Source organism: Vanellus vanellus, assembly GCF_965231255.1.
Source record: "Vanellus vanellus genome assembly, chromosome: 12".
In the NCBI taxonomy this organism is placed as follows: Eukaryota; Metazoa; Chordata; class Aves; order Charadriiformes; family Charadriidae; genus Vanellus; species Vanellus vanellus.
Genome location: NC_138917.1, coordinates 9,366,770 through 9,393,430, shown reverse-complemented (window position 1 = coordinate 9,393,430; position 26,661 = coordinate 9,366,770). Strand labels below are relative to the sequence as shown.

Sequence of the window (26,661 nt, the reverse complement as noted above, 5' to 3'; positions counted from 1 at the left end):
TCCCCCCCCCCCCCCCCCCCGGTTCCCCCCCTCGCAGGCAGGTCGCGGCGCGGGGGGGGACACCGGGGAGGAGCCGGGCCGGGGGCGCCGGGGCCGGGAGGCGGCGGGCAGCCGCCCTTCCTCCGCGCCGCCAGCGGGACCCAAACTTTCGCACCGAACTTTTATTCCTTTTTTTTATTTTTTTTTTTCTGTTGTTGTTGTTGTTTGGGGATATTTTTTGTTGTGGTGGGTTTTTTTTTTTTGGTTGGAGGTTTGTTTTTTTGTTTTTTTTTTTTTTTTTTTGTCTTTCTCGTTGCCTTCTCCGCGGCGGGAGGAGGCGGGCGGTAGAACCGGGGGGGGGGGGGGGGGGGGGGGGGGGGAGCGCTCGTCAAACCCGCCCCCCGAGCCTGCGTGTCCGGCGGAGCCGCGGGATGAGCCGGGGGCGGCGATGAGCGCGGCGGGGCCGGGGGCGGCGGCGGCGGCGGCGGCGGCGGCGCCGCTCTCCCGCAAGCAGCGGCTGATGGCCGCGCTGGCGGCCGGCGAAGCGGCGGCGGCGGCGGCGGGCGGCCCCGGGGCTCCGCAACCCCCGGCGCCTCCGCTTTGCTGCTTCATCTGCGGCGGCGGCATCAGCCGCGGCAAAGAGCTAAAGCTTCAAGTGCGACCCCCCCGCGACCACCGACCCTTCTTCCCTTTCCTCCAGCACCAGGAACCGGCGCCCGGCGCCCGCGCCGTCTCGGCGGAGGGCTGCGCCTTGGTCTGCGCCGTCTGCCGCTGTTTCCTGGGCGAGCAGTGGGACTCCTTCGAGCGCAGCCGCACGCCGGTGGAGAAGCGCATGTACTGGCTCAAGCGGCCCCATCAGTGCGAGGCGGCGGCGGCGGCGGCGGTGGCGACGGGGGGAAGCGGGTTGCGGCGGGGGGCGACGGGCTGGGACCCCGCCGCGCCGCCGCGCCGCCCCGCCGGCCAGGAGGAGGAGGAGGAGGAAGAGGAGGAGGAGGAGGAGGAGGAGGAAGGGCCGGCAGCCGGTTCCGAGCTCTCCGAGCTCTCCGACGCCGAGCCGCTGTCGGAACCCGAGGGGGCGGGCGGCGCGGTGCGGACCCCCCCGGCGGCGGTGGGCAAGCGGGGGCCGCCCTGCTGCTCCTCGGAGGACAGCGAGATCAACATCACCAGCGAGGAGGAGGAGGAGGAGGAGGAGGAAGGCAGCCAGCGGCCCGCTTGGGCGTCGGGTACCGCCTGCTACATCTGCGGCAGCCCCTTGTCACCCACCGCCCAGCACCGCGTCCACGTGCAGAAGCAGGAGAAGACCTCGCCGGCCCCCTTCTTCCCCTTCCTTTGGCTGCACAGCCCCCCGCCGGGCGCACAGCCCCTCTCGCCCGCCGGCAGCACCCTGGTGTGTCCCTGCTGCTTCGCCTCCCTCATGCAGCAGTGGCAAAGCTTCGAGCTGGCCAACGTGCCCGTGCTGCAGCGGCTCTACGTGGTGCCCCTCAACGCCGGTGCCATGCCCGCCAAGGGCCGGCGAGGGCCGAAGGAGGACGGGGTGGGCGTCCCGCCGGCCCCCGAGGCTTGCTACCTCTGCGGGGAGGAGTGCGGCAAGGAGGCGAGGCCGGTGGCGGCCAAAATCACCAACGGCAATGCGAAGAGCACCATGCATTTCCCCTTCCTCAGCCTCCTGCCTTGCCCACCCAGCGCCAAGGGGCTGAACAAGCACTGGGAGGTGAGCAGCTGCCGCAAGTGCTTCGGGGTCTTGCAGGACCTGTGGGCCATGTACAGGGCTTGCCACAACGAGGAGCTCATCACCTCGGTGCAGAGCTTCCTGGGGAGGTACCACCAGGTCTTCTCCGCTGGTGACCCCAGCGGTCTGGCTGGCCACCCCACCATCAAGCCCGGTCCCACCTCCGTCTGCTACATCTGCGGGGCCGAGCTGGGAGCTGGCAAAGAGTTCCAGCTCAACGTCAACCCGCCGGGGCGATTTGGGGAGAAGGAGCCCTTTTTCCCCTTCCTGACGGTCTACCCACCCGCCCCGCGGGCCAGACCGGCCGACTCGACCGGGCTTGTGGCCACCTGCGTCCTCTGCTACCATGACCTGCTGGGGCAGTGGCTGCAGCACGAGGGCAGGAACTCCCACCACCCCAGCAGCGCCTGGTCCCGGCAATACAAAGTGGAGACCTTCGTCTGCTTCTTCTGCCGGCAGGAGAAGAAGCGATGCCTTGGATTAAAAGCGGTTCAAGTGGCCAGGCTCCCCGTCTTCCTCTACACCCTCCGCGTGGCCAACAGCTTGCTGGTGGATGATGGGAAGCAGCTGACCATCGGCGCTTGTGCCGAGTGCGGTGCCGTGGTCCTGGCCGGCAAGAGCATGACCCCGCCGGAGCTGCTGGCGGTGGCACCCCCGGCTCTCCTCCCCAAGGTAAGGCGCTTGGCCCGGACCCCATCCCTCCCCTCCTGAAGTTTCCCAGCTCCCATCGAGGAGGAGGAGGAGGAGGAGGGGGAGTGGTGACATAGATGGATGCTCTGCTTTTGGGTCTGGTCCCTAGGGGTGAACGCTGATGGATGGGGTGCCTTTAGCAATGAACTTTTGGAGCTGTCAAGCTGTGAAGGAGCAGATAAAAATCCTTCCAAGAGGTGGGGAGAGCCAAGACCTGTCCTGTTGCAGAAGCGTGTATCTGCGGTGTTGGCGCCTGCTCGCTCGCAGCCCTGCGCAAGGGAGGTGGGGGCCGGCGTGGAGGAAATCCTGATCCCGTATCGCTCGCCGTCGATGGTGATCAGAGGTGCTGGAGGGGAGGGAGGGCTGGACAGCCTGTCCTCTGCGGCAGCATCCTCGGGAAGCCCTAAGGAGCTCGTGGCCTCCGCCACCGTAGGAAACTTCCCAAGTTATCTCCGGTTTTATAAGGCGCCTTAATCAAAGGGTTTCCTGGGGGGCTGGTGTGTGGGCTAGGGGCTGGGTGCCCCCCCACTTGTGCTGCTCTGGTTATCCTGCAGCGAGGGACCCCCCCAGGCAGCATCCCCCCACGCCCCCCGAGGCGCCGCGACGGAGCCCTGCCGCCCCGAAGGGTGTCATGGGTGTCATCGCCCGGGCGCTGCCAGTTTCCCACGTTGCTTTTTTCTGCACCTCCCACCAGGGTTACGCAGGGTGCTTCGGGGGGCATCACCTAGACAGCAGCATGGCAGAGCGAAGGTTTACTAATGGCAAGCTTGCCTTTCTCGTGGGATGGGGAAATAACTGCTTTTGTCCCTAAATTTCCAGCTTGCAGGAGCGTGCTGGAGAGCCGCTGCTCTGTATCTGCAAACCAGGCCCTGGGCCGGACTCCGTAAAGTGCCAGCATCCTCATCCCCGAGTTCGTTTTCAAAGCCTTTCGGCTCCGTTCGTAGCCAGGACCCTGCGGCTCTCCGAAGCGCTGGCATTTTCTTTAGAAATGTAAACCAGCCCTTCCAAGACAGCGCTCCTTTTCTCTCGGGTCGCTCTCCCTTGGCTGCTTACAAATATGATTTTCCGTTCAGCCGTGCTGGTTCCTGAGCTGGGGCGGGGGGGGGGGGAGAGAGGGGGGGTGCGGAGGGGGAGGGGGACACGCTGCTTGGAAAGCCACCGGGCAGGAGCTGCACGCACCGGAGGGTCGGCGCCGCGTGGCACCGACAGAGAGAGTGCCAGGATGGTGCAGGAGGTTGGGTTGGCACTGGAGATGGGAATCCTCCAGCAGCCATTGCTTTCGGGCGGTTTCCCCAGGCTCCATCGACCCGAAGCGGATGGTTCCAACATCACTGCAGGTCGTTCATGGATGCAGATGATTTATTTTCCGGCTCGCCCGCATAGGGGTCTGCTTCCAGCCACCGCGACTTGCCGTGTGCGGAGGGGTCTGAGATGGTGGAGACTTTGTGGATGTTGGAGCTGGTGCGGGGCCGCATGGGTTGCGATGCCTATGGGGTCGTGATGCCCATGGGGTCATGGCCACGCTGTCTGTCTGTCCGTCCCCTGGTCTGTTGGCATTTGCAAGTTGCTGGAGCCCTTGCTGGCTGGTGGCCATGGAGGGCTTGGGAGTCAGGCAAGCATCCCATGGTGCTAACCCAGGGGGGTGATGCTCCATCAGAGCCCGGGTGGGTGCAGCCAGTGAAGGGGGCAGCATCCGCCCCGTGTTCACTCTTCTGCCCCATTAGTGTCCCCAGGCCACGTCACGGGGACATTATGGACGGCAATTCTGTCCCAGCTCGGATGCCAGCGTTGGGTACTTGGAGGTGCTTCTTGCAGGGTTCATTAGTTCCCCCCCTCACCACCACCACCCCCCCAGCCCGGCATTTCTCAGGCGTGCCAGTCCTCGTCCCCCGCTGGCCCCAGCCCCAAACTCCCCCTTGGGCTCCTGCCTGCAGCCCCGTCTCCGGCTGGAGCAGCTCTGAAAAGCTTTTGTGTGGGGCTATGAAAGGCGGAGGGGGAGGAGGAGGACGCGGAGGGTGTCCTGGGGAAGGGATGCTATTCAGTTCCTCCCTCTTGTTCCTGGGTTTGCTAATGAGCAAATTAAGGGGCTGCTACAACAGGCAGGGTGGCAGGAGGCACGGCAGAGCTCTTCCACCGGGAAGCTGCCTGGGGAGGGCACGGCTGGTCCAGGGACCATTTCACTTTGCTGGGCTCTGCCACGTCCTGGTGGTGACTCTGGCTGGCCAGAAGGTCCTCTTGCCTTTTCCCTCCCCGTCTCCATATACTTCCCATCAGGCAGAGACCTCACAGATGTCAAGGTTATTTAAAACGTGGCTTAATGCTTGGGTAGGGTGCTTGGCTAATTTAACTGTACCCTCGTTCCGTCACGCTGCCTGCTGGAAGTCGCCCCAGATGAGCCTTTCACTCTTGTGTGACACCCAGGTCCCCGTTCCGATGGGACCAGGCAGGGTAGAATGAGCCTGTGGGGTTAAAACCATCTCCCTGTTCCTTGCAGCTCTGCAACTTCAGTTTTTGGCTCCACTTGCTTTCCCACGCACCCCGGGTTGGCGTGGAGCTGGTGGTTTGCTACTGTCCTGCTTGCAGGTGGTTGACCCAGATGGCTCAAAGTGCAAGGCACCGGTTGAACGCACGAAATGCCACCAGACGCCCCCACATCCCCCTCTCCTAGCAGGACAGCGAGAGCAGGATGGGGCTCAGGTCCTCTCTCGAACAGCTTGGAGGTGCCAAGGAGGGAACTCCGCACCTGAGGCTCATCAGGAGGATGGAGGCTCCAGTATTTAGGGTGGGGTGGTGCCTCTGCTGCTGGCTTAGTGTCAGGAAGCAGTGGGGCAGGTGATGCTCCATGGGAGCGTGGTGGTGCCTGTGGTCCTGCCTGCTGCAGGAGGATCTCCTGGAGGTAAGCACTGCCCGGCAGAGGGGCTGCTGCAGAAACCCTGCCGCTCTTGGCTTGTGTGGGGTGGGTTTGGGTTCTCCCACCGTGAAAAAAGGACAACGCTGAGCTTTGGTAAGGGTACCCCAGCACGGGTGTCCTTTGGCTTGTCACCCTTGGGCCACCACTGTGAGCAGAGCAGGTGTTGAGGCCGATTGCTTTGAATAAACCGTAAAATGCCCAGGCTTGGCCGGTGTCCAGAGGTGATGCTGACCCGTGTCCCCGGCCGGCCGTGCCTGCTGAAGAGGCCTCTGAAGCCGCCCCTCGAGCCCTCCTGCCCTCTCTAAAGGGGCGAAGCGCTGCGTCACCGGCGGTCGCAGGTCAAGGGCTGCTTGTGCTCGACCTGGTTGGTGTTCTCCGTGCTTGCCCCGGTGCCTTCTCCCTGCCAACGTTCGGAAAAGCTTCCCCTGCCCTTCCGACTTTTCCCATCTCTGCCTGCCGCCGCTCTTGCTGCAATTGCGTACCTGTGTAAGTGAGCTCTGTTCGTTGGGTTTTGGGTTCTTTTTCTTTCTTCTGCATGCAACTTTTTGCAGATATGTTCAGCTTTCTGGAAGGCTCTCAGATCCCACCGTAAGCTCTTTCTGTTTCGTTTGGGTGCTGTGCGATGCGGTGCAAAATTTGTAGCCGGTGCCGTCCCGCTCCTCGGGAGGACCCAGAACTTGCCGCCGTGTCTCCGGCTCCGTCCTCAGGCTGGTTTCTGAGCATCGTCTGGTGTTTCCCATGTCCCGTTCCTGCTTTGCAGGGGACACCCGGGTCTTGTCGCACGGGGCTGTGCCTGGCAGGGCACAGGTAGACTCCTGGGGCTGAGCCCGCCGCATTGATTGCTTGGCAGCGGTGTCGTTAGCCCAGCTGGGGATTTGGCCCCTTTTTTTCAGGTTACGAGCTCCAAAGGTCATGGCTGCATTTCCAAAACGCTACGTCGAGCTTACAGCTGTTGGTGGGCATTTTCTTTTTGCCTTTTGAAAAAGTATTTGGGCCAACGTCAAAGAGTTCTTGAGTTCTTGACTAAACCTTGTCCCACTGGTGCTGAGCAGCAGCAGAAATTCCTGGATGCCGTGAAAGCAAACCCGGCGTGGTTTGGGTGATGCCCGACCCTCCTCCCGCATTGCACCGGGCCAAATTCCCGGTGAGGGTACGGATATTCGGCTGTATCGCAGCATGAGAAATAAGAAACCCGTGCCAGAAGGGTCCCAGGTTGTGGCCAGGCGGGCAGGACCTCGGGCTCGTTTGCATCTCTTACTAATTTTCAAGCAAACCAAAAACCTCCTAGGGAACGGCAGTGTTTTGGGTGGTTGCGCTTTCTCTGCCAAACTGATGGCTCCTCCGCGTGTCCCCAGCCCGGGCTTCACGTGTGAGCTGCGTCAGCCTTCTGCTTGTCCCTTCAATGTAAGGGAGGAGGAGAACTAGTCTCGCTCGTATTTTTTTCGGCTTCCAGCTCGGGTCGGCTTTGGTGGTAACGTCTGTGCTCGTGCCAATTTTTGCCATCGCTGATTCTAGTGGATACGGAGCGAAATCAGGCCAAGGTATTTTAAGCCAACTTGACTGGGATAAACCTGGTTTGTTTGCGGCATATGTCTATGTAAAGATGTTTTTAGCGAGGCTCGCGTTGTCTTTCAGCAAAGCAGCTTCCTCCGCAGCGCCCGCCGCGGCTAACGCCGGCCGGGGTCTGGCATTTTCGGATGAGCTCCCAATCCCGGCACGGAGGTGGCAATATAATCATGATATGACTTCATGTCTTGGGGCACGGCCTCCCGCCGGATCGTGTTCCCAGATGGCAAACAAAGCAACAACACGAGGAAAATGTGCCGCTTGCTTTTTCCTGCCGATGAGGTCAGGGCGGGTTTGGTATGTACCCAGCCGGGCTGGAAACCTGCGCCCCTCCGTCCCTCCTCATCCTCACCCGCCGCTTAGGTTGTTTCAGAGTCACCCCGTGGGCCGGTGGCTCGTCACCCCGGGTCTCCGGTCGGGGGGTGCACGTCCTTCAACCGTGGTAAGGGGCCGTGGAGGGGAACAGCAAAGGCGCCTTTTGCTTTGGCCAGGCTGACCTTGCTGTACCAGCTGTCCGAAATACCAGGGCTCCCGCGCCGCTGCCAGCCGCCGTGTCCTCCAGACCTTGTGCTGACTCCACAGCTCACCAGCTGGCTGCTATATATTTATTTTTTATCCATGACCCACCCCCCCCCCCCTCCCCACCCCCAGGCCTCACCCCTTGCCTTCTCTCTGCCTTTCCCAAAAGCAGCAGTGGAGCCCGAGCGCTGCCTCTCTTCTGCGGGCACCTGCCAAAAACGCTGGCCTGAAACGTGTGCTGCCCAGGAAACCCTGCCTGCGCCCCCCGAAATATCACCCGCGGTTTCCCCCCCCCACCCCCCCGCCATCCTCGGGAGAAGGACCGGCTCCTCTCTCATCCCCTGCGAGGAAAACGCTTTCGCAACCGCCGAAACATCTTGCAGCAGCCTCCCTGTCTGCGCCTCGTGCGAAGCCCCGGCCAAGTCGGGAGATGGGGTAGAGGGACGGACGGCTCTGGCTGTTGCGGACAGACAGATGTTTTGTCCAGATACTTGGCCTTTCTCGGCCGTTCGGGAAGCGCGGTCGCGGAGGGCAGCCCGGGATGCTCCTTGGCTGCTTCCCAGCGAGGAGGAACCTCCCCGCAGTAGCAGTGCGGGTGACTGGTTTTGCAACCGCTTCGGTGATGGCTTTTCACCGACCTCTGCCCCCCCCCCTTCCCCCCCCGGCGCACCAGTTAGGTCCTGTGCCAACACCCCCGCTGTCGTGGTCCTCAGGGGCTGAGCTGGGGCCAAGGAGTTGTCTCCATCCCCTTGAGCAGGCTTTGGGGACCCATGAGGTTTTGGGGACCGCCTGGGTCTGTGCCATGCTTTTATTTTTTTTTTTTTTGGGTGGTGGGGGCTCTGCTCGCTCCCTGCCGGCACCTTTGGCACGTGCTGCTCAGAGGATGGTGCTCCCTGAGGCTCCCTGGGAAGAGCCATCAGCCAAACAGCTCCCGCTGGTCCCATGCTGCTGGGCAACATCTGGCCAGATGTTGCCCTTCCTCCCCGCAGCAAAAGAGCCGTGCCGCACGCTGGGGTCCTGAGCTTGAAGGGATGGCATGGAAATGTCCCTCTGATGTGTCGGGATGGGGGGGACACTGCCCTGCTTGGGGACTGCCAGGTCTTGGGGCTTGGGGGGGCGTATCCAGGAGGGTGGTGGGGCAGGAGCATCCCGGTGCGTGGGGGGCAGGGTGGGAGCTTGAGGAGGAGACCCCGGCGCTCGGCTGGCGGTGGCAGGCTCCCAGCCGCGCCGGGCTTTCCTCCGCCGCGAGCAGCTGGTGACGGGAGACCTTCCAGTGCCACAATCCTCCCGGGCCACAGCCCAGGGCTCTGACAGCCCTGGGTGTCCCTGTCCGTCCCCCCCCCCTCCGGCAGCGGTGCCTCGAGCGTGCCTTGGCTCTTTGCAGCACCGGCAGGTGCCAGCCCGGCTTTCGGGGATGCGGTGCTGTTCCTTCCTTGCACCCCTGTTGGCAAAAGCCATCTTTCCCCCCAGCTGTCACAGCCCAGTTCCCGTCCCTGCGGTGCGGGGAAGATGCCGGAGCCCCGGTGCCAGCCCGGGCAGGTCGCGGTTTGCTCCCCGCTGCCGGGTCAGCAGCTGCTCCGGCATGGTGCCGGCGGCCATGCCGGCCTCTCCCGGCACCCCGGCGCACGCCGCGCCGGATAAACAGCCCCGTGCAGCTGGCCTGGCCTCGGCACGACTTTTTCCCCCTCTCCCCCCTGAATCTTCAGTAGCAGAGCAGGGAGGAATAGGACGGCGGCTTCTTTTGCCGCGGGAGGGGGTTTGGGAAGAGGAGGAGGAGGAGGGCATCATCTGGGTGCACTTTGCAGCCTGGCACGCTTGTGACACCGCTTTTCCCCTCTGTTTTCTGTATTTTCCTCCCCGCCTTCCACGTTAGTGCAAGTGCTGCCGGGCTTTAGGCGCTCTCAGGAGACTGAAGTCATCTGTTTACCCGTGGAGCTGGCGCGCTCGGAGCAGCAGCTGCCCCGGCTTTCCTTCTCAAACCTGCCGGCCCCGCGGCGAGGTGCCTGTGCCGAGCGTGCCGTGACCCGCACCGGGGCAGGGCGAGCACTCGCATCGCACGCCGGCGGCACGTGCCGAACGGGGCTGGGGGTGTCCGTGCTATCGTGCCGCAGATGTAGGAGCTCCCTCCTCTCCGGCCGGAGAACTTACCGAGACGCCGTTTCGGTGCCTATAGGCAAGCGGTGGTGTTGGACGGGCCATTCCCGGTTGCGGCGGGGAACCGCCGCGGGATTTACCGGGGGTTATTCAAGCCCTTGCACACAAACTCAGGAAATTGCCGTCTGGTCCGGCGCTGCCTCTTCCCGCCGGCTTCCGTCAGGGCCGGCTGTGGCATCACCCGCCCCGGTACCCGGGGAGAGCCGGGTGCTGCTGTGGCTGGCAGGGGTGAGTGGCAGGGTGCTGGGTCTCGGGGCTGGCTTCGACCGGGGGTGCGTGGGGAGGGTCCCGGTACCCCCGGTGAGGGATGCGGAGGGGGGTAGGAGGGATCGCAGGGGGCGGTTTGCGCCCCATGCTCTCTCCCAGCTCCTCCCGGTGAAATTTTGTCTTCTCGTTCAGAGCTAAAACAAGGCTGAGAGCCAGCAGGGGTGCAAGGGACGGTCATTAGGGGAGATGGGCGGTGGTGACCCTGCAGCCAGGAGCATCCCCCCTTTGCCATGGGGATGGGCAGCTGCCTGCTGTGGCCGGAGGGCAGGAGCGTGGTGGGGGTTTCCAGCCAGGGAGGATGCCGGGGCCGACCCAGCACCGAGCCCGGGCTGTTCCCAGGGCTGCTGCCCCTCCGTGACCCTCCTTGAGGCTGCGTCCCGGCATGCTGGCACCCGGTGTGTCCCTGACACCTTTTGGGGCTGGGGACTTCCATCGTGGGGGGTCATTTTGCTCCTCCAAGCCCCAGCCGGGGTTGGGTCCCTGTGGGACCCACTGCATCCCATGGCACAGCCCAGGCTCCACCGCAGTCCTATGCTGGGTGGTTTCCCCCATTGACACCCCCCCCACCCCAAAATAGTTTTGAACATTCCCCCCAGGCTTTGCCCCCTCCTTGAAAGGGGGGCAGCGCATCAGCCGGTGGCTCAGGGAGGTGCCACCAGCAGCCACCTCGGTCCCCAGGGAGCCAGTTTAGGACGCTGCGGTCGCTGGTGGGGACCTTGGACCGGGGAACATTTTGGTGACAGCCAAGGCGTCAGCCTCTCGCGCGGCGGTTTGCGGCCGCAGCGGGGCGGACAGACCCAGGGGAGGGAGGGATGGACGGACAGACAGACAGACAGACAGCTGCGCAAGGCGTCTCGGGGGGCCACGTGTGGGGTGTGGGGCGAGCAGCAAATTGCCACCGTCACCTCCCATCTGCCTGCAGCATGTTTCTGGAAGCGGGCTGACTTCAGTCGGCCGTGAAGCTTTTCATCGGGTGGTGATCAAGTGCTAGTGATTTCAGTTATTACCCTGGCCAGGAATAAAATAATATATATATATATATGTGTGTACGTCTCCCGCCCTCCCTCCTTGTCTTCACTGCTAAAACAGCTGGATTTTCTTCTCTCCATCTCTTCCCCCCCCCCCTTCCTCCGAGAGTTATCCCGAAGTGAAAACACGGCGAAGACAAGGCTCTTCAGTTTTCCCGGGAGGTAACTGTGCCAAGGTCAACCCGGCGCGGGGACGGGGCCCTGGCTGCCGCTGCCCCCCCCCCCCGGCTCTCGGGTGCGGGTGGCACCCCGGAGGGGGGGCTCGGCGTGCCCCGGCGCGGAGGGCTCCCCGGGGAGCTGTAGGGGGGGGGAAAAGCCGCCTCTCCTGCCTGCAGACAGAGTCCAGATGCCCTGGCTGCCGCGTCTCTGGAGGGGGGAGATGAATTCGCTCCTGCCGTCTTCTGTTTTCAGTCCAGAACATCTGCACAGTAACTGGGAAATCTGGGCTTTCTCCTGCTTCTCGGCCAGGTCCTGTCAGTCCTTTCCTCTTCCAAAAAGGGGTTTGGTGGTTGGTTTTTTTTGTTGTGTCTTTTTTTTTTTTTTTTTTTTTTCCTCCCCCCCCCCCCCTCCTCTTTCCCTCCATCGCTTGTGCTGTGTAACCTGCTCCCTGCCATGTATCCTTTTGGGATTTTACTCCATGCAGCTGCTGCGAAGCTGCCCTGCCTGCCTGGAGCACAGCAGGGCGGCTTTTGGGGGAACACCCCCTCCAGTCTCAGCCACCCCCCGGACGGAGACTCCCCTGGGAGCAGTTTTTCCCACGGGGCTGTCCCCAGGCTGGGTGGCTGGTGGCACAGGGATGCGCTGGGGCACACAAGCTGCTGCATCACTTATTTATTCCGGATGGTTTTCCTTTGCTTATCCCCCCATCCTCGTGCTCTCAAGGCCTGATCCTGCATCCCCAGAGCCCGGGCTTGGGCTTGGGCTTGGGATGTACAACCCCTTCACTCCCTCCCAAGAGCCTGCGCTGGGAAGCACGTAGGGCTGTGGCGGGGACCACCCTGGTCCCAAATGCCCCCTCCCACCGTCTCCCCATTATTTCCAGCAGTGAAGTAGCTTAGCGAGCCTGGCCCAGGGCTGGCCGGGATGGCTTTTGGCTTGGCAGCATCCCGCGGGGGGGAGGTTTCTTCTGCCGCTGGCTCGGGCTCTTGGCAGGGATGCGCTTGGGTGCTGGGCATCCCGGGCACCTCCTCTTCCTCGCTGCTGCTTCCACAAGGCCATGCCGTGGGGACCCTCGGCGACGTGTCACCCCGATATTTGCAGCCCTGGAGGAGGAGTAAATCCTGCTGTGTCTCCTGTCCTTCCTCCCCTCCCCGTGCACAGGGAGCCTGACCTTCCTGCACCCGAGCTGCTGTGGTCCGGCGAGCCCTAACCCCACTCCATCCTTTATCCTACCCCCTTCTCCTTCACGCGCACAACCTTTTTCCTCCCTCTTTGCTCGCCTCTTCGTCCCTTTGCTGTGTCGTGTGTGTCGTCCCCCCCCGCCTCACTTGCTGCCCTATTTCTGGCCATGTTGGCCCGATGCCCGGCGCCCTCCGCTCGGAGCGGAAGGAAGGGCTCCGGGGGATGGAGGGCAAAGCCGGGGTGATGCCAGCAGAGGTTTGACCCTGGCTTGGAGAACGGGCTGACTGATGAGAGGGCATTTGAGGCCACGGACGTGGTGGGTGCCGTCTCCCTCGTGCATCCCCACGTGCGGAGCTGGTGGGTGGGTTGCGGCCAGGGCAGCCCAGGGTGAGCTGGGGTTGTGTGGCACCCAAAGAGACAGCAGAGCAGGGAGATGCCACCCCCTTTTTGGCACTTTGGGGAGGTTGGGGCGAGTGCCTAAATATACAGGTGGTGCTGCCTCCCCTTGGCTTTGTTGGGAGGAGGGGGGGAACCCTCAGGATGGGGCGATTCTGGGTGGGCTGGAGGGCTGGGACGCTGCCCGGAGGAGATGGCCGGGGAGCAGGGCACCCCCGAGCACCCGGAGGTGACATGCGCCTGATGTCCTCGTCCTGGGGACAGCCGCGTGGTGCTTGCTTCGCAGCTGCTATTTCTGGCTGGTCCATGGCCTCTGTGCTGCGGTCCCCAGTGCCGGGGCAGGCAGGGTCCCGCTGCCGGCAGCTGCTGCCCTTTTTCCTTTTCCTTCCCTCGGACCCGTGGGATGGAATGGGGATGGGATGAGGAATCCCCCCTCCCCTTCACCGCTCCCCCCCCGGCGTGGGCAGCAATGGAGAAGCTCGAGACCTCTTGGGATCTCGCCCCCAGCCCTGGTTTCCTCCCGTTTAAACCCGGCGTACGTCTCTGTTTGGTGGGCGGCTGTAAAAATAGCACTTGGTTTGAGTTAGGAGGGTGGTGGGGAAGGGCTGGGAGGGGGCCGGGGTGCGGGGGGGAGGTCCGGTTTCTCCCTTTCCTGGAGGAATTAGGGAGGCCACATGCTGCCAGGAGTGTTTGGCTGGTAGAGGCAAGCGGAGGCTCCGAGGAGGCGAGCAGGCGTCCGCACAGATGGAAATTTGATCACCCACGGCTCAACAGATTGTTTGATTTATTTTAAAATCAAGCAGATGGCTGCAACAGGAGTTTGTTTAAGTTCAGCTCCGAGCTGGGCCAACGGCCAGGATACTCGGGGGTAGGCGTGCCAAAAAATGTTCAATGACTTTGGTCATCACCCACCTCTCCTCCTCCTCCTCCTCCTCCTCCCCTCTCCCTTCGCTCCAGCGCACACACCCCGGCTCCCCCTCTTATCGCATCCTCGCCTTCATCTCTTGGCTCCAGCATCTCGCTTTGTCTCTCCCGGGCGGGCGTGCAAGCTTGCCCTCTGCTTTTCTTCCCCGGCTGGCTCGGGAGGGTTTAACTCTTCCCCATCCATCCCCTTGCCCGGGCTTTTTTCCGTGGAGGTGCGGGGAGGGCCACCCCATAATGGAGAGAGGGAGCAGCCCCTTCCCTATGCTCCCTCGTCTCCTTCTCTGGATCCAGTTTGGGGTGTGGAGCTGGGGGGAACAGAGGGGTGGGTGTCCCGGCTGGGTGCCCGGAGGGATGCCCTGACCCCTATGGCCATCCCTCCATGGATGGGGGGGGAGGGGGTGCAGATGGGTCCTGGTGTCCCCGCACCCTGCCCCGAATCGGTGGTGGCCTGAATGGAGATGGGGTCCCAGCAGCGTATGATGCTCCCGGATGGGGGGACGTTGAGTGCTTGGCCTGGGTCCCCTCTCCTGGGGTGTGAGGGATGACCTGGGGATGGAGAAGAGACCCTTGATGCAGCTCTGGATGTGTTTCTGGCTTTGCCGCTGTATGGCCGGCAGGGAAGGGGCTGGAGGAGCTGGTGGGAAGCAGGCTGGGATGTGCTTAACTGTCGTAAACGGGACAGGGGAGGCTGTGCTCAGGGCTTTAAATAGCTCCGCGCGGGAGGTCCGGCCACCATGGGGCTGCGCAGGGTCCCCAACACAGGTGGCCGTGTCCCCTCGCCCTTCCAAGAGGCATCTTGGATGCTCTCTGTAGCAGGGGCAAGGAGCTCTCTGCATCTCCTGGGGCGAGCGAGTGGGATGCTCCAGGAGCACCGAGCATCCTGCTCCTGCTCCTTGGTGGCCTTGGGACGTCCCTTTGCCCGGTGCCAGCCCCACGCACCTCCCAGCACCACGGCAGGTTCGGCGCGTGGCCGGCACACGCTCTCGCTGTGGGTTTTCACGCCGGGGAACTGCCCGTCATCCCAGGGGATGGCCAGGGGGGCGGTGGGACGAGGCTCTTCCCCGGCATCCAAACCCTCTCCACGGCGGGGCTGGGGGCTGCGGGTCCCGCTGGGGAGAGGGGCTGGGGCTGGAAGGGGTTAAGGCAGGCGAAGGAAAACAAGAGTGCTGCAGGGCCTGGGTGGCTGACAAGCCAAACAACTGTTTTTGACTCACTGTTGCTGCCTTGCCAAGTGCAATTGCTTCCACATTCCCATCCCCTGGCTGGAGGGGCGCGGGGAGACGTTGGCTTTTCGCGGTCGGGAGGGGAAGGGGGATGCCGGGGGGAGCGGCAGCGGGAAGGGCTGGCTCCACACCGCTTTTTCTCGGCTCTTCTCTCTTTTATTCCCCTCCCTGTCGAGTGGCAGGAAGGGGCAGGGGGTGATGCTACGGAGGGGGGTGACGATACCGGGGGGGAGGGATGATGCTGCCAGGGTCACTGGTGCCAGCTCCTGGTGGAGCATCCTTTCTGCCAAGCCCCAAAGGTGGGAGAGGGAATGAGGGGGGGGATGAAATGCACCCCCAGGGTTGGGCTGCTCTGCCTTCTCTTGCTGTTTGTCTGCGGGGGGGACACCCTGAAAGGCAGCTCCTTCCCTGCCAGGGGGTGCTGAAGGGTGTTGGGGGGCCGGCAGCATCCCTTTGCCCCCTCTCCAGCTCCTGTACCCTCTCTCCCGCAGCAGCCAGGGATGGAGCCCCGCATCCTCAATGTCCCTATTGCAGCCCCCCCCAAACCCGTAGGGATGGAGAATGACCCCGTTGCAACCCCACCTGGAGATGTGGGGTCTCATGTGGGGCCAGACCCCCCACCGTGCTTGGCCGGGGCAGTGAACCGAATGTGCTGGGGAGGGGGCAAATCCGCCAGTGGGGTTTGGGGGGGGGGGATGTAGTAAAATCCCTGTGCTGGTGCCGTTGTGTTGCAGACAGCAAGAAATAAGCCCTTGGAGCACAGACTTGGTAGTTCCAGTGAAGATTTGAGCTACTCTGGGTCGCTGCTTTGTGGAGTTAATTATCTTCTGAGTCTGGGTTTTTTGGTGGTGTGTGGGGTGGTGTTTTTTTTTTTTTGTTTTTGTTTTTTTTTTTTGTTCCTTGGGATTATTTCTTGGCAAACGAGGCGTCATTTTAAAGCACTGAGCTCTGCTCCCTCTGAACTCCTGGCTGCTAAGTGGTATGTAGGAGATCCTGGTCTAAAAAAAAAAAAAAAAAAAAAAAAAAAAAAAACCAACCAAAAAAAACCCCAAACCCCAAACAAAACACAACAAAACAAAACAACCCCCAAAACACACCCTCAAAAAAGCCCCACTGCCTTTGCAGTGCTAATATGGGGTCTGGGGCAGCCCAGGGAGATTTTGTGTGTGTGTGTGTTCCTGGAACTGTTTCCTTGGGGGAACCGGAGCAGCAACCTCCCACGGGGGCCCCGGTGCAGCCCATCACTCCCCGGCAGCGCTGGGGTGGAGAGCGGTGCTTTCCCTGGAGCGTCGAGCAGCACCCGGGAGCGGCATCTGGGGGAACGCTTGGTCCCTGCAGGGCTGAGGGCTGTTTGGTCCCCCCCCCATACACAAAGTCCAGCCTGGATTGGGGTGCCTGGAAGGATGCCTCCAGCCTTTGGGAAGGCGTGAGGGTGTGCTGCAAGCCAGCGCTCGGGCGAGGAGGGGCTTTATGGGGTGCCTTGGCTGGTGGCAGTATGCCCCGTTGGGATGCTGCAGGGTTGGGACATGGTTCCAGCACCGCATCCCCCTTGTCCTGCAGCTCCTGGGGCTCTGCAGCCGCCTCTCCCGGCTTTGCAGAGGCTGTTTTCCCTCCTCCCGGCTGCGCGGGGGTCCACGTGTGCCGGGGAGCCGGGACGGCGGTGCAGGGGAGCTCGCCTGGATGCTGTCAGCCGCACAGGATAAATACGGTCCCCTGATGGGAGGGAAGGCAAACGCATGCCTGGCTCCTGATCCAGCCTCAGAGCCGCTCCTATGGGATGCGACACTTCGGAGCGACTCCTCTGGCTCCTGCCGCGGGTACCTGTTTAATCTCAGCCTGGCGTGCTGAGACCCAGGGGAACGGACGCAGCGGGCGTTGCAGAGCGGGAGCTGGCAGTGATGGAGGTCAGGAGGAAAATCCCTTCCCTGCTAATTCTGCGGGAAGGACTTTGCCTGAAACATCCTGCATCTGCCAGGGATGCGGGAGAGCCGGTTCATGCTCTGGTCCGGCAGCTGCGGCGTTACACCACTGCGACAGAGATGCTAAGCATCATCCTTGCAGCAGGAGGGCTGCCTGGCCACCCTCTGCCTGCCCTGCGGCGTTCTTCCCCGCTGCGCCCATCACCCTGGCATCATGTCGCCCGAGGCAAATCCTCCCAAACTTCCCGGTGGGGACTTTTCAAGAGAAGCAAAAGGCCCTCCCAGTGCTCCCCAACCGCAAGTGGCGAGGGGATGCCCATGTCCCCCTTGTTGGACACCTTGTCGGCTCCTAATCCGGACATGAGAAGGCAATTAGGGGCCGGGATCCCCTTTCGGAGGCAGCAGATGGGGCGCAGCGACGCGCCGTGGGGCTGGGGAGCAGCGGCGGAGGGGCCGGCGCGCAGCGGCTCTGCCTCCTAATGTGTTTGCAAATCCTCACCAGCTGAGGGGATTAAAGCCGGCATCTGGCTCGCTTTATAATATTAAAACAAAGGGAGTTGTAGGCGCCATGATCGGGGGCAGGCGAGGGAGGGAGAGAGACGGGGGGCGGGGGGTGGGGGGCCGCTGCTCTGCTCAACGTGCTGGGAAAGTGCTGCAGGAATCCCACCCCAAGCCCTTCCCGGGAGGTTTTCCCCAGGGAATAAAACACCCCGGTGGGGGTGTCATCATCCCACTGCCCCCACCGGGCTGCGCAGCCCGTCTTGCAGCGGGGTGCCGGACCTGGCCCCCACCCCAGCCCCCCTCCCTGGGGATGAAGGGCAGCGCTGGGGATGCTGGAGGCGGGTGGGCTGGGGGGGGGGGGGAGGGCTGCTTTTTTTTTTTTTTTTTTTTTTTTTTTTCCTGGTGGTGGTGGGGGGTTATATCTGCTTTTTTCCACCCCGTTGCGCTGTTCTGGAAGCGGCAAGAATTCAGGAAGCCGGCGCGCGGCGAGTGCCAAGTCAGGCTGTACCGCAGCCAAGCCCCTGCTTGTTTTCTCGTCTTGCTGGAGCCAGTAAGTGACCTTATTAGCTTAGGGGGCAGCTGCCTTATTAACACACATCTGGCGGCGAGGAGGCCGCATAGTCCCTATATTGTCTCCCTGCCTGCTCCTAACCCGGCGGTACCTTGCTGGGGGGGCTTGCTCCCTGGCTTCTCCCCCCCCTCCCCCCCCCCATCACTTCCCTCCCCCCAGTAGCAGGGCTGGCATCTAGGCGGCCTCGCTCCCCCCATGCAGGATGTAAACCTGGGGGGTTTATGCTGGGGGGGGGGGGGCAGGATTAGGCAGATGGGGCTTTGGGTCTTCTGAAGATTATAATTTAAGATTATAATCCGTGCAAGGTTATAATCTGCGGGGGGGGGGGGGGGGGTGGCAGTGTGGGAGCTGCGCTGCTGGCATTCCCATGGATATCGTCCCCACCTCCCACGGCCCTTTCTTCTTTCCTATGGGGCAGGCACTGGTTGTTTTTTTTGGGGCGCAGCATCACCCCTCGGGACAAGGGATTATTCTGAGGGGCTGGACCACCCATGCAGCATCCCCGCATCCCTGCCAGCAGCCAGGGTGGGCACTGGGATTTCCCTCCGGCGTGCGGCAGGGATCAGCGTCGGAGCATCCTGCAGCGAGGAGAGCCCCTGGAGCACTGGCTTTGGGTTTTTTCCAATGGATTTGGCCCTCGAAGGGGGCGGGTTTCCAAGGGGGTGCAAGCTGGGAGGCTCCTGCTCTGCCAGGACAGGGAGCTGGGGGTTTTGCCACGCGCCGGATTGCCCCGGGCTCTGCTCCGGGCTGTCCCAGTGGGTGCACATCCCACCCACAGCCGCCCATCCATCGTCTCCGGCACCGTCGCGCTTCCTCTGCCCGGCTATAATTAGAGCCGAGCCGGAGGGGGCCCCCACGCCGCATCGCCCCGGCGCTGCGCATCCCGGGGGGCCGAGGGCGAGGCGGGATGGGATGGAGGGGGGGGGGGGGGGGGAGCCGGGGTGCTGGGCGCCTGCCCGTGCCTCCGCCGCTCAGGGATGCCCTTTGTCCTTCTTGGCGTGCGGGGGAACTCGGCAGCTCTTGGCTTCTCCCTCCTGTTTTGGAAATTCAAAACATTTACAGGGCGGCCCACTCGCGCCCTGCCTGCCACGGAGCGAGGCACTTGGCTGACTCCTCTGCTTTCCTTGGCCGCGTCTCCCTCGCGTTCGCGCTCGGGGGTGGGCCTTTTCTCCACCCCCTCCCCTTTTTTTTCTTTTTTTCTTTCTTTTTTCTTTTCTTTTTTTTTTTTTTTCCTATGGTACAAGCTTGAAAGAACACCGCCAGCCTGCAGGAAAGGCTGTCAAGGGGGATGGGAGGCACAGCCCAGGGCAAACGTGGTGGTGCCGGTGCCAGTGCCGGATGGTCCCTCGTGCTGACCTTGCTCTCCACCGGGAAGGGCGGCTGTGCCGGGCAGCCGGAGCAGCCCCGCGCTGCACCAGCGCTAATGAGCTCTGCCTGAGCAGAAGGATTAATTAGCTACTGGGAGGGGGGGGGGGGGGGAGGAGGGCATCATGCTGCGGTGACTCCGGTGCTGCTGGGTGCAGCAGCGGAGCCTGGCACGGCACGGTGCCCGGTGCTGCGGCACCGCCGGCACTTTTTGGTCAGGGCCAGGGGCTGCCGGGAGGATGCTCTGAAAGGAGCCACGGTTCTTCCCGGAGCAAACGCTGTGGGCCAGGCAGGGAGAGGAAACCCTCAAGCGAGTCACGGCTTGCCTGGGCTCCTGCTCTCTTTTTTCCAGCTTTTTTTTTAAAAAAAAAAAAAAAGCCTTTTGGATTTTCTTGGGGTTTTTTGTTGCATGGTTGTTCCTGTGCTGTTGTCCCCCCGGGAATGGGAGCTAAGGGTGGGACCTGGATGTGGCAGGAGCACTTACATACGTCTTGTGGGGTCTGAAATGATGCTAATGGGGACGAGGTGGCAGCTGGCCTAGAGCTGTGCGGGAGCAGGGTCTGGGGGCTCAGCCCTTCTGCTGTGGCCGGGCCAAAATCCAAAGTGCTCAAGGATGCTCAGGGGCATTGTGGTGGGGGCTGTCACCCTCCTGTCCCTGAGAGGGGGACAGCAGACCTGGCTTGGGGCTTTTGGCATCCCATTTAGCTCAGGAGGGGGGAGCTGGGGGGACCGTGGGGCTGTTCTGTGCCCCATCCTCCCATCAGGCAGGGATGTGGTACCCCTCTCCCCTCTGGCACGCAGGAGAGACAGACATGGGGGGGGGGGGGGGGGAACATTGAGGGGGGGGGCTTTGAGAGACGAGCGGGGACATGGTGTCGAGGCCGGGAAGGTCGTGAGGACGTGGAGCTTGAACTTGAATTAGATGGTAATTGCAACGTGCCTAATTACAGGGAAAGAGCAAATCACTTCGGTGCTTCATAAAGTGTCTGACACGGAATAACGAGGATAATTAGCAATCAGACGGGAAGCTGCTACCTCCCTGCTCACGCGCCGTCCCCCCAAAGCCCCGGGGAGCCCCACTCCCCCCTCCTGCCGTGCGGGCCCCGCTCTGCAAAGCATCTGCCCCCATGCAGGGTGGTGGCATTGCTTTTGCCCCCCTCCCCCCCAAGATGGGACATCTGCCCCCCCCTCCTTCCCCCCAGGTATGGGACATCAGCCCTGCAAAGCCACCCGTGCAGGGGTGAGGTGCAGCTGGTGGTCGTGTCCGTGTCCTCCCCCCGCCCCTGTCCCCGGGGGGGTCCGATGTCCCCGCACGTGTGTGTCCAGCGGTGCCGCTGCGCGGTGCCGGCAATGCATTAATGCTGGCTGACGCTAGAGCGCACCAGAAGCATGTCGTGACATCCTGCCGGGGACATGGCACTCGGCAGGGCCACCTGCCCCGGCCACCTGCCCACGGGCTCCCCGGGGTGGCCCCGGAGGCACCCGCTGCCCCCCCGCTGGGGACCCCGGCTGCCCTCGGTGGCCGCAGGGGACATCGTTAGTGGATGTCGGGGCTGTGATTGATGCGTCGCCCCTTGGAGGAAGGGGGGGGGGGGGAGGCATATGGCACCCTGAAAACCAGCCCTGCCCTCCCAGCCCAGCCAGCATCACCCGCAGGGGACTGGGAGGAGGGCGAGGAGCATCCGGCTCCCAATTAACCGCACCTTTTAATGATGCTGTGGTTGGTTTAGGGAGTGCACCCTCCTCAGGGAGGCTGTGCTGTGCGGTGGGGCTCATCCTAAACCTCCTGTCCTCCCAGCCCAGAGTACGGGGGACAGAGGGGCATCCCCTGTGCAGCATTACCCCACGCCGGGGCTGATCCTGCAGCCTCCTGCCCCCTCCCCAGCATCCCCCGCCTGCCCCTCTCCCCCCCACGTGAGAGCTGTCCCCCCCACTCCTGCCACCCGGGGAGGACTTGCTGTGGGTGACAGGCACCCAAAGGCAGAAGAATAACCTCCCTCCTGGGCACAAAGGGACCTTCCAGCCCTAATATGCCCCTGGTCAGGGGGTGCTGGACTGCTTTGGTGGCTTTACTCTGGCTCCTGCTTTCCCTGGAGGTCCTGCAGCCACCTCGCTCCTGTCGCCATCCACACGCTTTGTCCCCCCCCACCGGGGACCATCCCTCTGCCCCCTTCTTGGCACCTCCCGGGAAGCTTGCAGTGGATCCCAGCAGGATTTTCAGACTGGTCCCAGCGCTGGGGTTGCAGAGAGGGCTGGGCACACCAGCAGCACCGCGGGGATGAGTGCGGGTGTCCCCGGGTGGCAGGGCAGGGTGGAGGTCACCCTTCCCAGCCTGTCCTCCTACATGCGCATCTCCTCGCTGTCTCTCCTCCTGTGGGTTTTTTTTTTTTTTTCCCCCCTCTTTGAGCAGCTGTTCTCTAATAAGCTGTTAATGATGATACAGTAAGTAGAAGCGGAGAGTCCTGCGGGAGCTGCCACGATTTGTGTAATTGGTCTCAGAGGAGACAAAAGTATCTAATATTTACATGCCGGTATTAGTCCCCTGGGAGCGCTGTCTGGGCTGGCACGGGGAAGGCAGCTCCCAGCCTCAACCTGTCTGCTCCCAGCTGATGGATCGTCACATCTCTAATGGATGGAAATTGCTGTGCGGGCAGCAGGGAGGGCGGCTGGGGGGTGCCACGCTGCCTGCCTGGCTGTGGGGACCCCCCCACCCCCACCCCCAGAGCTCAAAGACAGCCCAGCACCTCTGTGGCTCATCACCCAGCTGGTTTGTGGGTACGGGGGGGGGGTTGGCTGTGCTGCTTCCAGAAGGCAGAGGGAAGATGCTCTGATGCGGGGTGGAGGCAGGAGGCAGCCCCTGCCTGGGTCGGGGCTCCCCAGGGTGGCTCAGGAGGCACAAACGGGTTCCCAAATTAGCCAACGGGTGCCTGGAGCGAGAAGCGGGAGGTTGGGAGAGGGGTGCTGGCATTCCGGACGCCAAACGCCCTCTCCCTTGTGCCAACGGGTGGGGTGGCTCAACCAGGTCCGCCAGAAGCTGTGCCGGAGCTCCTGGATGAGCAGGTTCGAAGGCAGCGTTGGCGTCTTGGTCCCGGCTGGGCAAGTGAGCCACGGGGCTGGGCGGCTACCAGTAAAACTGCCTGTAGCGGTCCTGCCTGCAGCTGGGGAGGCCTTAATGGCAGGGGAAACTGAGGCACGGTGCTGCTGGGGAGCAGCCTGCCCTCCCTCCCGGCAACCCTGACCCTGCTGGAGTCCTGCCCTGGGCCCCATCCTGCACGGACAGGGTGCCCACTGGGGCTTTCACGCTTCCCTCCCAGTAGCCCGAACCCCTGAATGCAGTGTGTCCCCAAGGCTTTGGGGTTGGGTCCCCTCTTGCCGGGGGTTAGACACTGGCTGGGTTTGCTTTGTTGTCACTGCCACTGAGAAGCTGTCCCGGGATGCCGGGGCCACGCTCGCTCCTGTGCCCATGTTCCTGTGCCCCCAAACCTGCCAGAAGCCCCCGAGGGCGAGATGCCAGTGGGAGGGGGGTGGCATGGAGGCACCCAGCCACGAGCAGAGGGGCCAGGCTGGATGGGGAGGTGGGTGCATCCTTATTCCCTGCCTGGCGCAGAAGGTTGGGGGGGTGCCATGGCACCCCGACCCACCTCCCATTACACACTGAGGTTTGGGGAGGGGGGGGAGCAGCACCGTGCTTTGCCCCCACAGCCCTGCGGGATTGCATTCCCCCCCCCTTTTCCACCCATATTCCCCATTTTCCTATTGCCGTGGCAACCTCCGGCATGGCAACGCGGAGCCTTCTGCAAGGGGATGTCTCACATGTGCCCTCCCAATCCCTGGGGTGTCCCCCCCCCCCTCCAGTGGGGATGAGGGGGGCGGGGGGGGGGGCTGGTGCGGGTGGCCGGAGAAGGGGGGGGTGGGGGGGATTAGTTTGCAGGGTGCCATGCTGGGCATCGCTGTTTGCCCTGAGCCACCCGTCCGCCCACAGAATCAAAGGCGCAGTGTTTTGCAACAGCTTAAAAAGCGGAGCGGGCAGGTTTGCTTTGGAGGCTGCTGGCCTCATCCTGCCCACTGGGGCCAGGCTGGGCGCCGCCGGGACCTGGCAGCTGCGGCTGGGGTTATCCGGGAGCTGCGGGGGGGGGCCGTGGTGAGAAATGGAGGCGAGGTGAAGGTCGCTGAGCCCTGCTGGGCTCATGGCAGGGCTGGAAGCGTTCAGGCGGAGTCTGGTGGGTACACACTGGTGTCGCAGCGATGAAGAACTGTTGGCTCCTTCTGTCTATCCGTTCATCCCTCCATCCATCCCCCCATCCCTCCCTCCATCTCTCCATCCATCCCTCTATCCATCTCTCTGTCCATTCCTCCATTCATCCATCTGCCCATCCCTCCCTCCCTCCCTCCCTCCCTCCCTCCCTCCCTCCATCCATCCATCCATCCATCCATCCATCTGTTCCTCCATCCCTTTTTGGTTTTCCTCTCCTGCTCTGGGATGCTCCAGCCTCTCCGTCCCTGGCCTCCCTCCAGCCTTTTCCCACACTCCCTAAATCTCAGGCTCCCGCCCGGGCTCTGATGCTACCTCCCATGTACTGGGAGCAGCTGCTTAAATATCCCCGAGCTGGGGAAGCGGGACCTGGCCCCTGACCTCCCGGACAAACTGGGGGGGGGGGCGGGTGCTCTACCAGGGCAGTGGGTTTGGCACGAGGGGACAGCATGCAGGCTGGTTGTCCCCAAGTCCCCTGCCTTGTCTTCCACCCCTTGTCCAGGGCAGGATGGATGGACTTAATGTTTGCAAAGGATTTGGTACACGCTGGCCGCATCCTGCATCCTCTGCACCCTCCGGCATCGCGGGCGTGCTGTGCAGTGCCCGTGGGGAGAGGCGCAGCATCCCGGGGTGCTCGCAGGCTCTCACGGCTTGCGGGGAGGGGTGTGTTTATTGCCCCCCATGCCCCTGCTGGTTGTGTATTTGGGGGGTAGGATTTCCCCCGCCTCCTTCCCTCCCTCCCGCCTTATCTGTTAAATCTGTTAAGCAGGGGAATCGGTGCAGTCGCCATCTGTGAGCCTGCCAATAATGGGATTAACTCTTTCCCCTGGCCGGGGCCGAGCCTGACGGTGTTTCTGGCACCCCATTCCCGGGGTACCCCTTCCTCCCACCTGCCCGGGGAACCGGCCCACCGAGAGATGCCGGCAGTGATGTCTTGGGGTCACAGGGCTCGCTGGGGACAGCCCTAATCTGCCCCTGTGCAGATCTGACCCACCAGCATGGATTCATCACCCTCCTGCCTCGGTTTCCCCTCCTGCCAAGCCGGCCGGGTTTGGGCATTGCAAAGGGCAGCGCAGGAGCCACTTTGCCTGCTGGGGGGAGCGGGTACTCGAGGACGACCCCCGGGCAAGGGAGACCATGCTGGTCCATGCCTCCGGGTACCAAATCCATGCGTGGCCATGGGTCCTGGTCCTCGAGGCGGCGGGAAGCAGGGATGCTACCCCCCCCCCCCATCCCACCCCGGGGATGCTGGGGCAGGGGTGGGACCCCACGGCGCGGGGGGGGGGACGGACGACGGAGGACACCCCCCTAAGCCCTGCAGCTTCAGGCTTGTTTCCCGGGGGGGTGTTGAGGGGGTACGCCCCCGCTAATCCTCTTAGGCGCTGGCGGTGCGGCTGGGCTGCGCCCCGGAGCAGCTGGCGAGGCTGGATCCGGCCGCTGCCCATCCTCCCCTCCCAACAGGTGCCCCCCCCGACCCCCCCCCCCGGCACCCCTGCGCTGCCTTCACCCCCCCCCCCCAATCCCTCCCTCCTCCCCCGACCCCCCCCTCCCGTCGGGGCTGGGCGTGGGGCGAAGGGCTCCCCGCAGCAGGCAGCCCCCTCCCCCCGAGGCCGGCCCGGGAGCGCTCATTAATTATCTAATCTTCCCTTTATGTTTAATTTACAGCCCCGCGCGGCTCTGGCCATATGCTGCTTTTGTTGTGTCTGGCTCTTTGTTGTGGCAGGCAGCGGGGGCTGGCGAGACCACCCCCCCCCCCAACCCCGCACGCCCCCCCCCCCTCCGTTTCCCCCCCCCTCCCCAAAGCCTTTGATCCCCCCCCCCCCTCCATCCTCCCCAGCGCCACCCTCCAGCCACCCCCGCGGCACGGTGGCGAGCCCCGAGGAGGGGGGTAAGTGCCTTTTTCTCGGTTATTAATTTCCCTGACACCCCCCCCCCCCCCTTCTCACCGTGTATCCCCCCCCCCCCCCCCCCCCCCCGCCTCTCGCCGGCGGCTCGGGATTTGATCGTGCGTGTGCGTGTGCGCGGCGCTGCCTCCTCCCGCTCGCTGCCGCCGGCGGGGCTGCGCGGGGTCACCGCTCCCCTCCCGCACCCCGGCACCGCACCAGGTAGGTGCAGGGCAGGCAGATGCCTGTACCCCCCCCCCCCACCCCCCCAAAAAACCCTGCCCTGGGGGGACGGGGGACGGGGGGGGCACCGCGCCAGCGCGGGAGGGGGGTCGACATGCGGGGAGGGGGGTGTGTAGGAGGATGTACACCCCCCCCCCCCCGTGGACTTGTTGCGTGGCGCTCCCCCCCCCCCAACTTGCGAGGTGGGGGGGGTCCCGAAATGGGGTGGGGGGTGTCCTCCGGGGGGTGGTTCTTGCTACGGGTGGGTGTGAGTACATGGGGGGGGTGGACAGCGGTGGGACCCCCGCAGCACCCCGACTTGCCGTGGGTACCCGCGGGGGGGGGGGGGGGGGGGCTCTGCGCAACTTGCTGCAAACTTTGCGCGGTGCTGGCGGGGCCACGCTCCCTCTGCTGTTTTTTGGTTGGGTTTATTTATTTTTTTTAATATATATATTTTCTTTAAAAAAGTAGTAAAATGGTCTTTCTGCGCCCCAGCAGGCCCATACGCAGCTCGCCTGGGGTGCACGGGGTGGGGTACCCCAACCGAGGGGCTGCCCCGGGGCTGCAGCATCCTCGGGGGGGGGGGGGGGGGGTCGGGTCTGGCTTCTCGGGGAGAGGGGAGGGGGGCAGCGGTGCTTGGGAGGGGGGCGAAGGGGTTTGGTCCATGTGGCTGCTGCCTGCCTGGCAGTGCCGGGCTGCATTTGTGGATGTTGGGGGGGGGTGACAAAGCTCCCCCCCCTCTTCTGACCCCCGGGTGCTCAGCACGGTGTGTACCGAGGTTAGTGCCGTCCGTCCCCGGGGGATGCTGGTGGCCGGGTAACCCTGGGAGCGGGCAGCAGCAGGCAGCATCCCTGCCTGCCCATCACCGGCGCTGCCCTTGCCTCTCCGCATCCTGGCGTGGGCAGGGGATGCTCAAACCTCCACCCCAGGGTTTGGGGCAGCGCGGGGAGGGGGTCAGTGCTCTTGCTGTCTGTCTGTCTGTCTGCACCTCCTACGGCTCCTGCTTGCCTCCCTGCCAGCCCCGGGGAGAGGATGGGCGGTGGGAGCGGCGGGCGGGCGGGCGGCAAGCAGGGTGGGTGCCAAGCCACGGCCCTGCTTTGGCCGCGGCAGCCGTTGCACCGGGCCAAGCGCTGGGCTGGCGGCAGCGCACAGGCTCTCCCTGCAGTGACACGTAAGGTCACCGCGACCGCCAGGGAGGTGGCCTTGCCAGGGCATGCTGGC

At 63.6% G+C, this 26,661-nt stretch overlaps 1 protein-coding gene across 1 annotated transcript in view; it reads left to right on the top strand.

Annotated features, from left to right (window-relative positions):
* Positions 1-427: 427 nt before the first annotated feature.
* GSE1 (Gse1 coiled-coil protein) overlaps positions 428-26,661 on the top strand; it is a gene marked incomplete at its 5' end in the record, with an annotated part of 105,561 nt that continues 79,327 nt past the window's right edge. Inside the window, one exon of the mRNA XM_082489233.1 lies at positions 428-2,380. Within this exon, the coding sequence (XP_082345359.1) occupies positions 428-2,380 (1,953 nt within the window). The remainder of the gene's footprint in view (positions 2,381-26,661) is intronic.